Source organism: Callorhinus ursinus, unplaced genomic scaffold (assembly GCF_003265705.2).
Source record: "Callorhinus ursinus isolate GAN/ISIS: 27379988/994484 unplaced genomic scaffold, GSC_fseal_2.0 scaffold63, whole genome shotgun sequence".
Lineage (NCBI taxonomy): Eukaryota > Metazoa > Chordata > Mammalia > Carnivora > Otariidae > Callorhinus > Callorhinus ursinus.
This window is the reverse complement of record NW_027397125.1, coordinates 8274827-8288110: the sequence shown is the minus strand read 5'-3', so window position 1 is coordinate 8288110 and position 13284 is coordinate 8274827. Positions and strand designations below refer to the sequence as shown.

The 13284-nt window shown below is 38.4% G+C and overlaps 1 protein-coding gene across 1 annotated transcript in view; it reads left to right on the top strand.

The window, feature by feature from the left end:
• Positions 1–306: 306 nt before the first annotated feature.
• The window catches only part of TMEM236 (transmembrane protein 236), a 35101-nt gene continuing 22123 nt past the window's right edge, over positions 307–13284 (top strand). The window contains exons 1-2 of the mRNA XM_025892018.2: positions 307–640; positions 12737–12809. Of these exons, the coding sequence (XP_025747803.2) occupies positions 327–640; positions 12737–12809 (387 nt within the window). The 5' untranslated portion in view covers positions 307–326. The remainder of the gene's footprint in view (positions 641–12736; positions 12810–13284) is intronic.

Below are 13284 nucleotides of genomic sequence, written 5' to 3'. Positions count from 1 at the left end.
AATTATATAATTCCAATGGTTCTACTGAACAAATGTTAAATATTACATAATTTTTTTGTGTGCTCCAATTGGCAATCCAAGCTACACTGAAAGACCTGCTTTTTACCAGTGCTGCAAAGCATATTCAGAAATTCATTTGACTTTGAAAAATGGGACGTGCAAACACATTAAGTGATCATTTCCACAGCTGTTCTGGTTCTTTAAGAGGCCTCGCTTGTTAAGTTGGAAGATCATTGAACCCTATGAGGGTCAATAAAAGAATAAAAAGTCACTGGTTAGTGATTTCAGGACAAGGAACTTGATCCTAGGTCAGTATTGGTGTCCATATGCTGCTCACAACCAAAGGGGAAGTGTTGATCCTCAGCAGCTTGCCCTTCCTCAGGATGGCTTCTGGAAGACTAATCAAGCTCCTGGTTTTTGAACTTCTTGAGTTTACTGCTTTCTCCATTCCCACACTCGTGATTGTGGAACAGTTTGCCACCGCCTATCAAAGCAGAGCAGGCAACCCTGAGAAAACGCATTACTGGCTGATTGTTTCCTGTTCGATCGCCTATGTGGCTTCAGTAACTCTACTGATTTGGGTTCCCATAAAAGTTATCTTATACAAGAAGCATGACCTTTACAAAAAAATTAAAGGATGGTAAGTAAAAGGGTTCTAAAGCAGGGGAGCTCTGTGATGCTTTCAAAGATACTTTCTCAGGTACTATGGGTAAGGATGTCAGCATAGCACAAATGTACATAATGTATGCACATTATGATTAGTGAGAAGTAATTAGCACCATTTCTATAAATGTGTTGATATTATGGTATCTTCCTTTAAAAAAAAATAGGGGCATTTTTCCTGACTGATAGCAACACATTACATGTGTTCATAAGCTTGCAGTTAGCATGAGTCTATGATATCCTGAGTACTAAATGTTGGACCTAATTCCTCTGTACACTGAACTCCATAAAGTTATCACAGTTAATTTATAGAAATCATAATTGTAAGATTATAACATAGAATTTTACTTTTGTGTGAAACAAAGTAATGTCTATTCTGAAATGTTTATATTGCATTATTTTGCAGGTCTAAAGCATCCTTTGACCCTTAACCAACTGAGATTTTTAAGCAACTGGTCTCTTTACTTAAATTTAAAAAAATAATACTTTACTATGTTAGTAAATTCTTTTTCCCTGGTGTGTGTGTGGGGGGGGGACGGGAACTGCTTCAGTAATAATATAAAAATATTTTAAATAAATTAAGATTTAATGTTGGTTCAGCAGTAATTTGATGACCATATCACCTGTATGGATTAAGTACAAATAATCTCTGGTACTAATACATTTTTCCTGTTAGAGCTTCAGATCTGATTTTTACTCATCTGAGATTTCTTTGTTTTCTTTGCTTCATTAAACCTTCTTTCATACTGATCTTTATTATTTATTTTAAAGATTTTATTTATTCATATGACAGAGAGAGGGAGAGCACAGCATGGGGAGGGGCAGAGGGAGAGGGAGAAGCAGGTGCTGAGCAGGGAGCCTGATTTAGGTCTCCATCCCAAGACCCTGGGATCATGACCTGAGCCAAAGGCAGACCCTTAACCGACTGAGCCACCCAGGCATCCCTCATACTGATCTTTTATTTTAAAGTAAAAAAAAAAATCAACACATTTGAAAAGCAAGCAGCTGGGAATTTTAACAAGGGCAGAAATGTAAAAATCATAGAGACGGCAGTCTAGTTGTATTGGGAGGGTGCAGAAGGGGAGAACTGAAGTGTGGAGTTCACAGGTGTTCTCTGGGTGCCAATTCTAGATGTGGCTTCACGAAACTTGTCAGGGGACTTTCAGTTCCCTGAGGGCAAATATACTGAAAGGTTTCTGGAAATAAACCATTTGGTTGACACTGCATTTATGAATGGGGTTTAGGGATTTTCCAAACCTTGACCCAAAGTCTCAGGATTACCTATGGAGCAGGTTTGGAGCTGAGCTGGGCCCTTCACTCCTCACACCACCTAGGAGTTACTTTGGTGGTTCAGGACTCCTGGCTGGGCTGGGAGTTTTGAGGGAAGGATGGAATATCCAAATAACTGTAGAAACCATCGGTTTACTCCAGCCCAGAAAGGCACTCCTTGATATATATATATATATATATTTTACATTGACTCAAATCCCTGGGACTCTAGGTTCTGAATATCATTCAGGCAGCAAAACTTCCATATGAGTTATCATCATCATCATTAAGTTATAACTGCTTCTTTACTGATCATGTATGTCCTGAGAGATTTACATGTGAATTTCATTTCCTTCTATACTACCTTGTAAAGTAGGTATTTTCCTGAGTTCATCATTATTATTCCCAAGAGGAAATTTATGATTAGAGAAGTTATGCAACTTCCCTGGTCATTTAACTAGTGAGTGAGAGGACCAGACTTTGGACCTCTGTCCATCTGACTCCATAATCAGTACTTCTAACCACTCTCCTAATCTGTGTCTTTGAATGACAAGATCCTAATCTGCTGGGGTAAATTGAGGGTAAGGAAGAGAGTAGTCTTTCCTTTCTATTCCCCAGTACACATTTTGTTTTACAAATCTGGTCCACATCTTCCCCTTGTGCTAGTGAGTCTTGGGCTGTGTCACAGTTGTATGTTCCAGTGAATTCTTTGGGGAAATACTCTTCTGGTCTTTCATTTTCTTTGTAGGTGTGACTAGCCACAGGTGTTCTAAATAATATACAATAGGTTATTTAGTTTTAGTGCAACTGTGAAACTGTTTCCTCATGGCCTTCTTCATGAGCACTGTCATATTGCTATCTCTTACTGGCATAGAAGAGAAGAGTTACCTAGCACTATTCTTGAAACTTTACACATTCTGTACTATTAAAATTAAGCTTTATGACAGCCTGGCAAGCTATGTGCTAGTGTTCTCATTTTAGAGATAAAGAAATAGAAACTCTTACAAGTGATCAACTTTGTCAGGTAATAAATTCATAAGTGGTGGAGCTGGGATTTTAAGCCCAGATTGGTCTGAATCTGTGCTCTTTCCTTTATCTTGTGTAACTTTTCCTTTATTTTTTTTCTGTCTTTGAATGCCAAGTGTATTTCAAGATCAACATAACTCTTTTGGTGTCATTAAGATATATTCCCTCCAAAGATGTATATTTGGATATTCTATATGATTCTCCACATTGTGTATATGGATATTTTAATATATGTGGTAAGGCAGAGTGTTTATCTTAATTGCTAGATGAAGATGATGCAAAAACAATTGGTATTATAGAAGGTAGGGATTGAAATAATGATTTTTAAAGAATGCTTAAATAGTTGTTTACACAAAATCATAAAGATCCTAAGCATTCACAGATAGATTGTTTTGAGCCTATTTGAGGACATCCCTGTAAGTTCATGATGGCATTATTAGCCCCATGAAGCTGGTATGCAGGAGAGAATGAGTCATACAGCTAGTAAAGAGTGTGCCCTGGCCATACAGCTGAGAGGTACAGACCTAAGTTCAAATCTCAGCTTTGACATTGACTGTGAGGATTTGTGTGTTATTTAAGTTCTTTGAATCAATTTTCTCATGAGCGTAACAGGGACAACCATATCTTTTTCATTTGAGTGCTATTTTAAGAAACTGAATAAAATTATGCACATAAAGTTCTAAGCGTAATGCCTGGCACATAGTATGGATTCAGTGAATATTATTATTATTACCTCAGGCTGAATTTAGTATTTCCATTTAAAACATGATCTTGTTTGGGGCCGCCTGGGTGGCTTGGGTAAGTGTCCAACTCTTGATTTTGGCTCAGATCGTGATCTCAGTGTTGTGAGACTGAGCCCCATGTGGAGCCTGCATATGATTCTCTGAGCTCAGTGTGGAGCCTGCTTAAGATTCTCTCTCTCTCTCCTTCTGCTCCTCCCCACCCTGTGCACTCTCTCTAATTAAAAAAAACCAAATAAATAAATAAATAAAACATGATCTTGTTTAATCCTCAGAATGACTCTGAGAAGTGATGATGAAGAAAATTATATGCTATAAGTGATATTCTTTGAATTTGGAAAATCTTGTGGGTCTCTTTTATCCTTTGAGAAAAATGAATGCCAATGTAGTGATATCATGAATATCTCATAAAGTATTTGGCACTTATACAGTGCTTCTATGTTTTATTTTTTCACTTGACCTGCACACCAGTGTTGTGAAGTTGACCAAGTGGATATAATTCCTATTTTGTAAGGGAGGAAACAATGCCAGAGATCTTAAGACATGCACACTAAATCAACAGTAGAGTCTGAACTTTAATCCAGTGCTCTTTCCTTTACTCTTGTGAAACACTTCCTCATTCTCTTTAGAATGATTGTTCCTTTTTAGAGATGCCTGTCATAATCCATAATAGACTAGGGAGATGGTTTGAGGAATGAGGAAAAGCTATTTATATACACACCAAATTGTATATCCCAGTAAATAAGAGAAATTTTTTCCTGGGATATCAGTGAATGGGTGAAACCATTGAGCTACAAAGCTAGTCTGCAACTGGAGCCTATCTCAATGAAGAGAGTACCTGGGGATAGGATAATAATAGAGGATTTGTGGGGATTCCCAGAATGCCTTGGGACCCAGGGCTGCATTTCAGGAATTCTCTCGTCTTTCAGAGTACCATTACCTTAGATCATGACATGTCATGAATTCCAGGCAGTGCCATGTTTGAAACATGCCAACATTTTGGACTGCATTTTACTTGCTTAAGTCCTTAGCCTATTAGACATGATTTGCTGTTGATTTGTTTAAGATAGTGGTAGTAATAGTAGTTGTAGTCGTACTAAAATAAAAAAAGTACTTATTGAAAGCTGTTCAATAGTAGCACTATGTACCAAACATCGTGGTAAACACATTGCCTATATTATTTTAGTTAATTCTCTGACCTTTATTTATTTATTTTTTTAAAGATTTATTTATTTGACAGAGAGAGACACAGCGAGAGAGGGAACACAAGCAGGGGAAGTGGGAGAGGGAGAAGCAGGCTTCCCACCGAACAGGGAGCCTGATGCGGGGCTCGATCCCAGGACCCTGGGACCATGACCTGAGCTGAAGGCAGACGCTTAATGACTGAGCCACCCAGGTGCCCCAATTCTCTGACCTTTATATGTAAGAACACTTACAGTGTTCATCTTACAAATGAGGAAATTGGGGCACAGCAATTACAAGACCACATAGCCAGTGTGCTATGGAGCCATCACTGACGACGGGGTGGTCTGTCTCCAGAGCCTGGTCTCTTGAGCACCTTACTATTCCACAGAGGCACACACAAGATTTCATGTGCACAGTGGTAATAATGCCTGGGCACTGCTGGACAGGCTGGATAAACTGAAGGAAGGTAGAGCTTGCTCTTTTCAGACCTGGGAAGGTCATCATTAAGTTACCATGAACTAAACACTGGTGCTTAAGTTACTTCTTCCCAGAGCACTCCTCTTTCTTTCAGTGGATCTGTCCATCTTCATGTGCAAGAAATTTGTGATATTTGACTATAGGCTTTTTCTTCCTTGTCCAGTAAATCAGGAATAGTCATCACTCTTGCATCACCTCTTTGTTCTCCATGACTGTTAACCTCACCCCGGTTAGGCACTAATTTCCAGGGCCATTATACATGGACATGGTTCTCCAAATTCTCCTGTGTTCAAATCCAGTATCGGATTATTTATCCTGGTTGTTTTGCTCAAGGAAGCATGAAGAACATTTTATTAACTAATACTGGGGCTCTGATAAACTTCACCAGCTGGTGTCCTTGTCTTTTGCTTCTTCTCCCCACCACCCCCATTCCTTTACAGTCTTTGTTGACAGAATAATAATTTCTTGAAAAATGTTCTCTGCACATCAGTACTGCCCCTTAAAAATCTAATCTCCCTCTTGCTTGTACAATGGTATTGACATTATACCACAGAATCCTAAAGCTAGAAGGCACCTTAGAGTTCTTCTCCTGTGCTATTTCTCACAATACAGATAGACAATGGACCTCTAATTTTAAGGGGAATGCACTAGTTTTTGTGTCTCTAATTCTGAGAATAGTCTTCCTTGTTTCTGTATGTGAAAATAAAATCTGCCACCTTGAAAGTTCCTCCCCATGAAAGTTCCTCCCCATCTTCTCCAGACTTCATGTCCTCTTCCTTCCCTTTATATGCCAGTGAATTTGGCCATGGCCAGGAGCTCTACCCAATTCTCTAGACTCCCCCCCTTCCTTTTAAGTAGGCTCCATATCTAGCATGGAGCCCAGTGTGGGGCTTAAACTGACAACCCTGAGATCAAGACCTGAGCTGAGGTCAAGAGTTGGATGCTTAACCAACTGAGCCACCCGGGTGCCTCCCCACTTCCACTTTTTATTGCTTTGCAAGTGTTCTCATTGGCTCAAAATATAAACTGCCACTTATATGATGGTGGTTCCCAAAACTGTCTCTGTGGGTGACTTTCCTCTGAGTGACATCAGCGACCTCAGAGGAAAGTGTGTATATTAAAGTTTTTCAAATATTAAAAGTAGTTACATCACTCTGCCATCTCAAGCGCTTCTCATGGCAGTCTGCTAAGTCTTCTATGGTGTGCAGGTTTCATCAGGTATTCTTGTTCTATAATTTCTGGACCTTTTACCCTTTTGAATATTTACTTGGGATGATGGCTGAGTTGTTAATGTTCAGGTGATCTCATTGATACTCTCACGTCCTATGGATACAGCTGTCAACTTCAGCTGTTGATGTGATGTATTGACTTCAACTACAGCTGTGTCACTTTCATCACTGAGGGTGTGACTTCTCGAAAAACTTGCTGTCATTGCAGTTACCTCATCTTGTGCTTAGGCAACTTCCATGAGCCTGTAAGTGCCATAAAGTCAGAGTGTGTCTTACGTGGCCTTCCATCCCAGGAACAGAGTGTAGTTCACACATTTAACAACAGTTTAGATGAATGGGTGAATGGATGAATGCAGAGCTTGGCTTATAGTATGAGCTCACTGGGGTTAGTGTCAAGTAGGAGGGTTATTATTTTTTGTTGGAAAGTTAATGGCAGATTGTGGGGAGTCTTGAAAGACAAGGAAGGGAACTTGGACTTGAAGAGCTAGATGATAGAGAATGTGTATATGAGTTTCTGAGCATAGAGTGGTTTCCCACATTATCTGACTGTTCCACTCACCGTGCTTTGTCTGTGAAAATCTCAGGGCCAGAATTCTTGCTGCACAAATATGAATCATTAACTCATCATGGCTGAGCTCAGTCAGGTCTTTCTTCGTAGGCCTACTCCTGGGGGAGTCCTTCTTTCCAATTTACTCCAGATGCCCACAGAGCTCTCCTGGGAGTGCCCTGACTCATCCTTCCATCTGGAACTTACATCATGTGCACAAGTCCTTCTCCTCAGCAGTTCTGTACTCTGGTTACAGCCTTACACTTGTCTTAGCATGAGTACACCTTCAAAGATGTGTCCGTGGGATTTCCAACATAAATTTCATTGTGTGAATTTCCTAGGATTGCTGTTACAAGTACCACAAACTTGGGAGCTTAAACAATAGAAATTTACTGTCCCCTAATTCTGGAGGCTAAAAATCTAAGGTCATGGTGTTGGTTGGTTCCTTCTGAGGGCTGTGAGAGAGATTCTGTTCCAGGCCTCCCTTCCAGCTTCTGGTGGTTTGCTGGTACTTTTCGGCTTTCCTTAGCATATTGATGCATCACCCTGATCTCTTCATCATCACATGGTGTTCTCCCTGTGTCTCCTCACATAGTCTTCCCTCTGTGTATGTCTGTCTCCAAATTTTCCCTTTTTATAAGGACACCAGTCACGTTGGATTAGGGCCCACCCTGTTGACCTCATTTTAACTTATTACCTCTGGAAAGACACTCTTTCCAATACAGTCACATTCTGAGGTCCTGGGGGTTGGGACTTCAACATGTCTCTTTTGGGAGAACATACTGCAACCCATGACAGTCTGCCCTCCAGCCCTCACCAAAATTCATGTTCTTCTCACATGCAAAGTAGATTCACTGAAACCTAACAGGGCAAATTTCACTAAATTTTAAGGCTTAAAAATAATCCTCTGTGGCTGGACACTGTGTCCTCTGGACCCATCAGATGCTGGGGGCTCCATCCTTTTCCTGGCCTCCAGGTCTGAGGAGGAAACCTCTGGGCCCACAGTGGCAGTGGCAGCCTCTCAGGCCTCTAAAGCACTGTCAGAGTCATTCTTCCCTTTTCTTGAAGGATAATACATGTTCACAGCCAAATAGCTCTAGCAGCCTACTTCCTGCCTCTTGAATCCCAGAAGGCTAATAGCTTTCCTTCCTTTTGTCCCATCTCTGTCCCCTTTTTGTCCAAGCTGACTGTCAGTGGCAGTATTTCTGTTGAGATAGCTGATTGGATTCACAGGCCACACCCTTAGTATCCTCTCTAGAACATGCTCTCTCATTTTTTTAGAGAATTTATTAGGGAGAAAGACAGCATGAATGGGGTGGGGGGGCAGAGGGAGAGGGAGAAGCAGACTCTCCACTGTGCAGGGATCCCGACGTGGGGCTCAATCCCAGGACCCTGGGATCATGACCTGAGCCGGAGGCAGATGCTTAACCGACTGAGCCACCCAGACACCCCTCTCATTTTTTACAATATGGATAGACTGAAATTTCCAAATATTCAAGTTCCGGTTCCCTTTTGCTTAACAATTCCTTCTTCAATTTCTCTCTCTCCTCTTGAATTTTGCTCTAAGCAGCAAGGAGAAACCAGGCAGTGCCTTCAGTGCTTTGCTTAGAAATCTCAGCTAAGTATCGGAGTTCATCAACTGTTAAGTTCCACTCTCTACCCAGCAGAACACAGTTCCGCCAAGTGTTCTGCCATTTTATAGAAAGGATCACCTTTCCTCCAGTTTCCGATAACATGGTCCTGAGTACTGCCTGAGACTTCACCAGAAACACCTTTAACATTTGTATTTGTAGCATTTCTGTTCATGACAATGTGCATACTGTCTAAGGTTGATAGAGGCTTTCTCTGCAGCTCTCCTCTTTCCTTCCTGAGCTTCCACCAGAATCTTCTGTAACACCCATATTTTTCTAACAGTTTAGCCTTTTCCTATCACCAGTCTTCAGACTCTTCCAGATAACCCATTTTCCCCTTCCAAGCTGCTTCCACATTTTTAGGTATTTGTTATAGCAGTACCCCACTTCCTTACAGCAAAATCTGCATTTGTTTTGTAGGGTGGCCATAACAAAGAACTTCTAAGTGGGTTTCTTAACAACGGACATGTATTGTCTGCCCGTTCTGGAGGCTAGAAGTCTTGAGATCATTGTGTTGGTTGGTTCCTTCTGAGGGCTGGTTGTTCGCTGGCACTCCGGCATACCTGGCCTTAGAGATGCATCACCTGCTTGATCTCTGCCTTCATTATCATGTGGTATCTCCCTATGTTGCTTCACATAATCTTTCATCTGTACATTCTCCAAAATTTCCCACTTTATAAGAGCACCAGTCACATTGGATTAGGGGCCACCTAATGACCTCATTTTAACTTACTACCTCTAGAAAAACCCTATTGCCAAATGAGATTACATTGTAAGGTACCAGGAGTTGGAACGTCAACATATCTTTGGCAGGGAGGAGGAGGAGAACAGAATTTAACCCACAACACTTATTAATAAATTATAAACATATGTTAGCAGGAAGTCAAGATTTTAAATACAAATTATCATTATTTCTGGTTACATAAAACACAGAACTTGGATTAGAAACAGGTTACATCTTTATTTTCACTAACCTCTAATTGAAAGCTATCATTTCTTTCCATTTTGAATGTTGGTAACAAACCACAGTAGTATTACCAGAACCTGTAATTTCATTACATAGGTCTTTTCGTATCACATTGCAGGTACTTCCTATTATGGTTTATGAATGATTTCAGTTTCCACTAGATCTTGAGTACTCCACAGGAAATAAGAAGAGAATGTGTTCGTAGATAGGGACATATATTACTATATCAAAATTTTAAAAGAATTTGGATAACTGTATTTCAACATAATTACTTTGTTTTGTTTTTAAAAATTATGTTTTAAGAAGGGCCCATAGGATTTACCAGATTCTCAGAAGTTTCACTGCTACAAAAATGGTTCAAAAACATTGTGCCGGCCAATGGAGATAATGTCGTGAAACCACTGAGATAAGTTTCCTGCTTCCATGGAACTTAGTTTGGGGGATTGACAAAGAATGTGGAAAATGGTAAACAGGAAATAATCAACAGAATTTCAGATAGTCATAGGGCTGTAAATTTATATAATTTGGATGACAGTGGGTGTCAGACATGGAAGATCTGGGAGTAAAAGGAGTAGCCAGTCTACAACTTGAAGGTGGGGCGAGCTTGCTGTGATCATGAAATAACTTAGAAGGCCATTACAGCTGGAGTTAGGGGGTTTTGGGGAGAGAGGAAGGTCATTCTAAATGAGAATGAGTAGGAGAAAGAAGAGAAACCACATCATATAGAACATGTAGGCTAGAGTAATAGGTTCCAGTTTTATTCTAATTACATTACTCATGCATCAGAGATTTTTAAAAATTATGTAAAATGCACAAATGTGTGTGTTTTTTGAAAAATACATATAACATAAAATTGACCATCTTAACAACCATTTTTAAGCGTACAGATCAGTGGCATTAAGTCCATTCACACTGTTGTGTGGTCACCAACCATCCATCCACAGAACTCTTTTCATCTTGCAAAACTGAAACTTTGTCTTCACCAAACACTCACTCTCCATTCACCCCGCCCACTGCTGCATCATTGGAGATTTTTGAGCAGGGCAGTGATAAGATGTGTTTTACATTTTAAAAATATAACGATTTGCTCTGTGGAGAAAACATTGTTGGCAAGAATAGAAGCACTAACAGGAAATCGGTTAGGAAGTCAAATGAGAGATGATAACGGATGAGCTACAGTGTTAGGAAGGGATGGATTGGAAATGTGTTTTCAGTAAATCTACTTGCAGTAAACCAGACAGTATTTGATGATAATCAGAACAGGTATGGAGAAGGATGTGGAGTCTTTTTCAGGCATGTTGAATCTGGATTGCCTATGAGACACCCAAGTGGAGGTAACAAATAGAATTGGGCATAGAAGCCCAGAGCTCAGGAATATTTATATATATACATATATATATATATAATATTGATTTTGATTTTTCAGAAAAGACATTTAGAGATTGTATACCAAGAATGACTTCAAGTGAAAACATTTGGATATTTCTTACTTGAACCAAAAAAATCATATATATATATATATATATACACACATATAATTTATATATTACATATCATATTATATTTTGTATAATTTATACATCAATATATATTTTATATATAATTTATATAAATATGTTATTTATATAACATATAAATAATATATATATAATATTTGGAAGTCATGGATAAGTGGGTGGTATTTAAAACCATGGGATTGGCTTAGATAATTGAGGGAGAAAATATAGATAAAGAACAGCAGTGGGAGTAATCCCTGGGGCACTCCTGTCTATTTTTGAGCACAAGTTGAGAAGAAGAGGGCTCCATGAAGTCTCTAGCTAGTCTTAGAGAACCAGGTGCTGCAAGAACCTAGATCTGGGCTCAGAAAAGGAGGCAAAGCTACCCCTTAAAAGCCCCATTGTACCTCTGGTTTTAGCGGGTCATATTGGGTCTGGCTGGGAGAGGCGTCTATCCCGCCCTCTAATTTATATCTATACCTAGAAGGCTGGGATCAACGGAAGCATGGTAGTACCAAGGAGAAATCCTTAGTTATTTGAAAGAGTTCAACACTTTTTGTACTTAGAAACACATTATCATATAAATGTAATTAATAAAATGTGTAATTAGTGAAATGTATATTTAAGGAAAGAGGAGGTAAGTATTTCATTATACAAAAGCTTTGGGTATATTTTGTCTTCCCATAAATTAATGATGCTAAGTGTATATTTTAATTCTTTCTGTCATATTTTATGTATTATATATGTATTATATAACAATAACTATTTGATTAATTGATCATGTAAGGTTTAAGAAGTGGTCCAAAAAACAAATGTGAAAAATTATGTGATTTTATATATCATATATATGTATATATACATATATATGTGATTTTATATATATGTGATATACATAAAATTTTATATTTTTGTGTATATAATATATATGTGTGATATATGTGATTTTATATATGTGTATATATATGATATATAAAATCACACATTTCATTTTATATATATTTATATATATAATTTTTTGGTTCAAGTAAGAAATATCCAAATGTTTTCACTTGAAGTCACTCTTGGTATACAATCTCTAAATGGTATACAATCTCTAAATTGATTTTTTGCAAAATCAATTTTAGACATAGGATATAATATAACTTAAGAAAGTCCTGTGGTTTTTTTTTCAGTTGGTCACTGGAGCCAGAACTCTTGGGCAGGATTCCAAATAATAATGAAAATGTTGAATGTCACTTGTCTTGTCTTGCACAGAAATTCTCTTAGAAGTCCATGGTTTGCTAGTTATTTGGAAATCTATCACCTCTTTGTTCTAGAAAATATTCCGGTTTTTTTGTGTGTTGCCCTTTGCCATACTCAAACATTTGGGAAATGGAAATAAGGAAGCAGTAGTTTCTTAGAAAAACTATAGATGAATGGAACAGGAACTGCAAAATTAGCAAAATGTAACAGGAACTGTTGATCTGGTACATTATTGCTTTTGCTTATTTTTTTATCCTTTGCTAGGAGACCTGTTATGATGATGTGTGTTATACTCACCACACTTCCCAGCTTCAGCTTTTCTATCGCAGTGACCGAGGTATGGAATTCTTATTTCTTTTGATGCAAGATTTTGAGATTTTAAAATTTCCTCTGTTACTGGAATTTGATAGAACAGTGTGCCCGAAAATTTTCTTAAATTTATTTTATCCAGTCTTTTTCCAAGTTATAATGTATATATTTAAAGTACTAAGATCATTGTTACCTCTGCAATTGTGAAGGAAGGTCTATCAGCCAATTAAAAAAAAATACCTTCTGTGTTTGTGTGTGAGAGACAGGAATGTTAATTTCAAAATAATAAAAAAAACAAGGAATTTGAAAGTAGACCCACATTTGTTTCTTTTAACTAGATGTCTTTTGAGTGTCCTCAGTCCTGAACAATATCCAAAGGGACAACCACTCATTCTAAGACCTTTGATAATATATCCATTGGCAAAGCATTTGCACATGATATTTATTTGAAAATAAACTTGACTTTATGTTTTGACTTAATGAAGCTTCAGAAGGACTCTGAT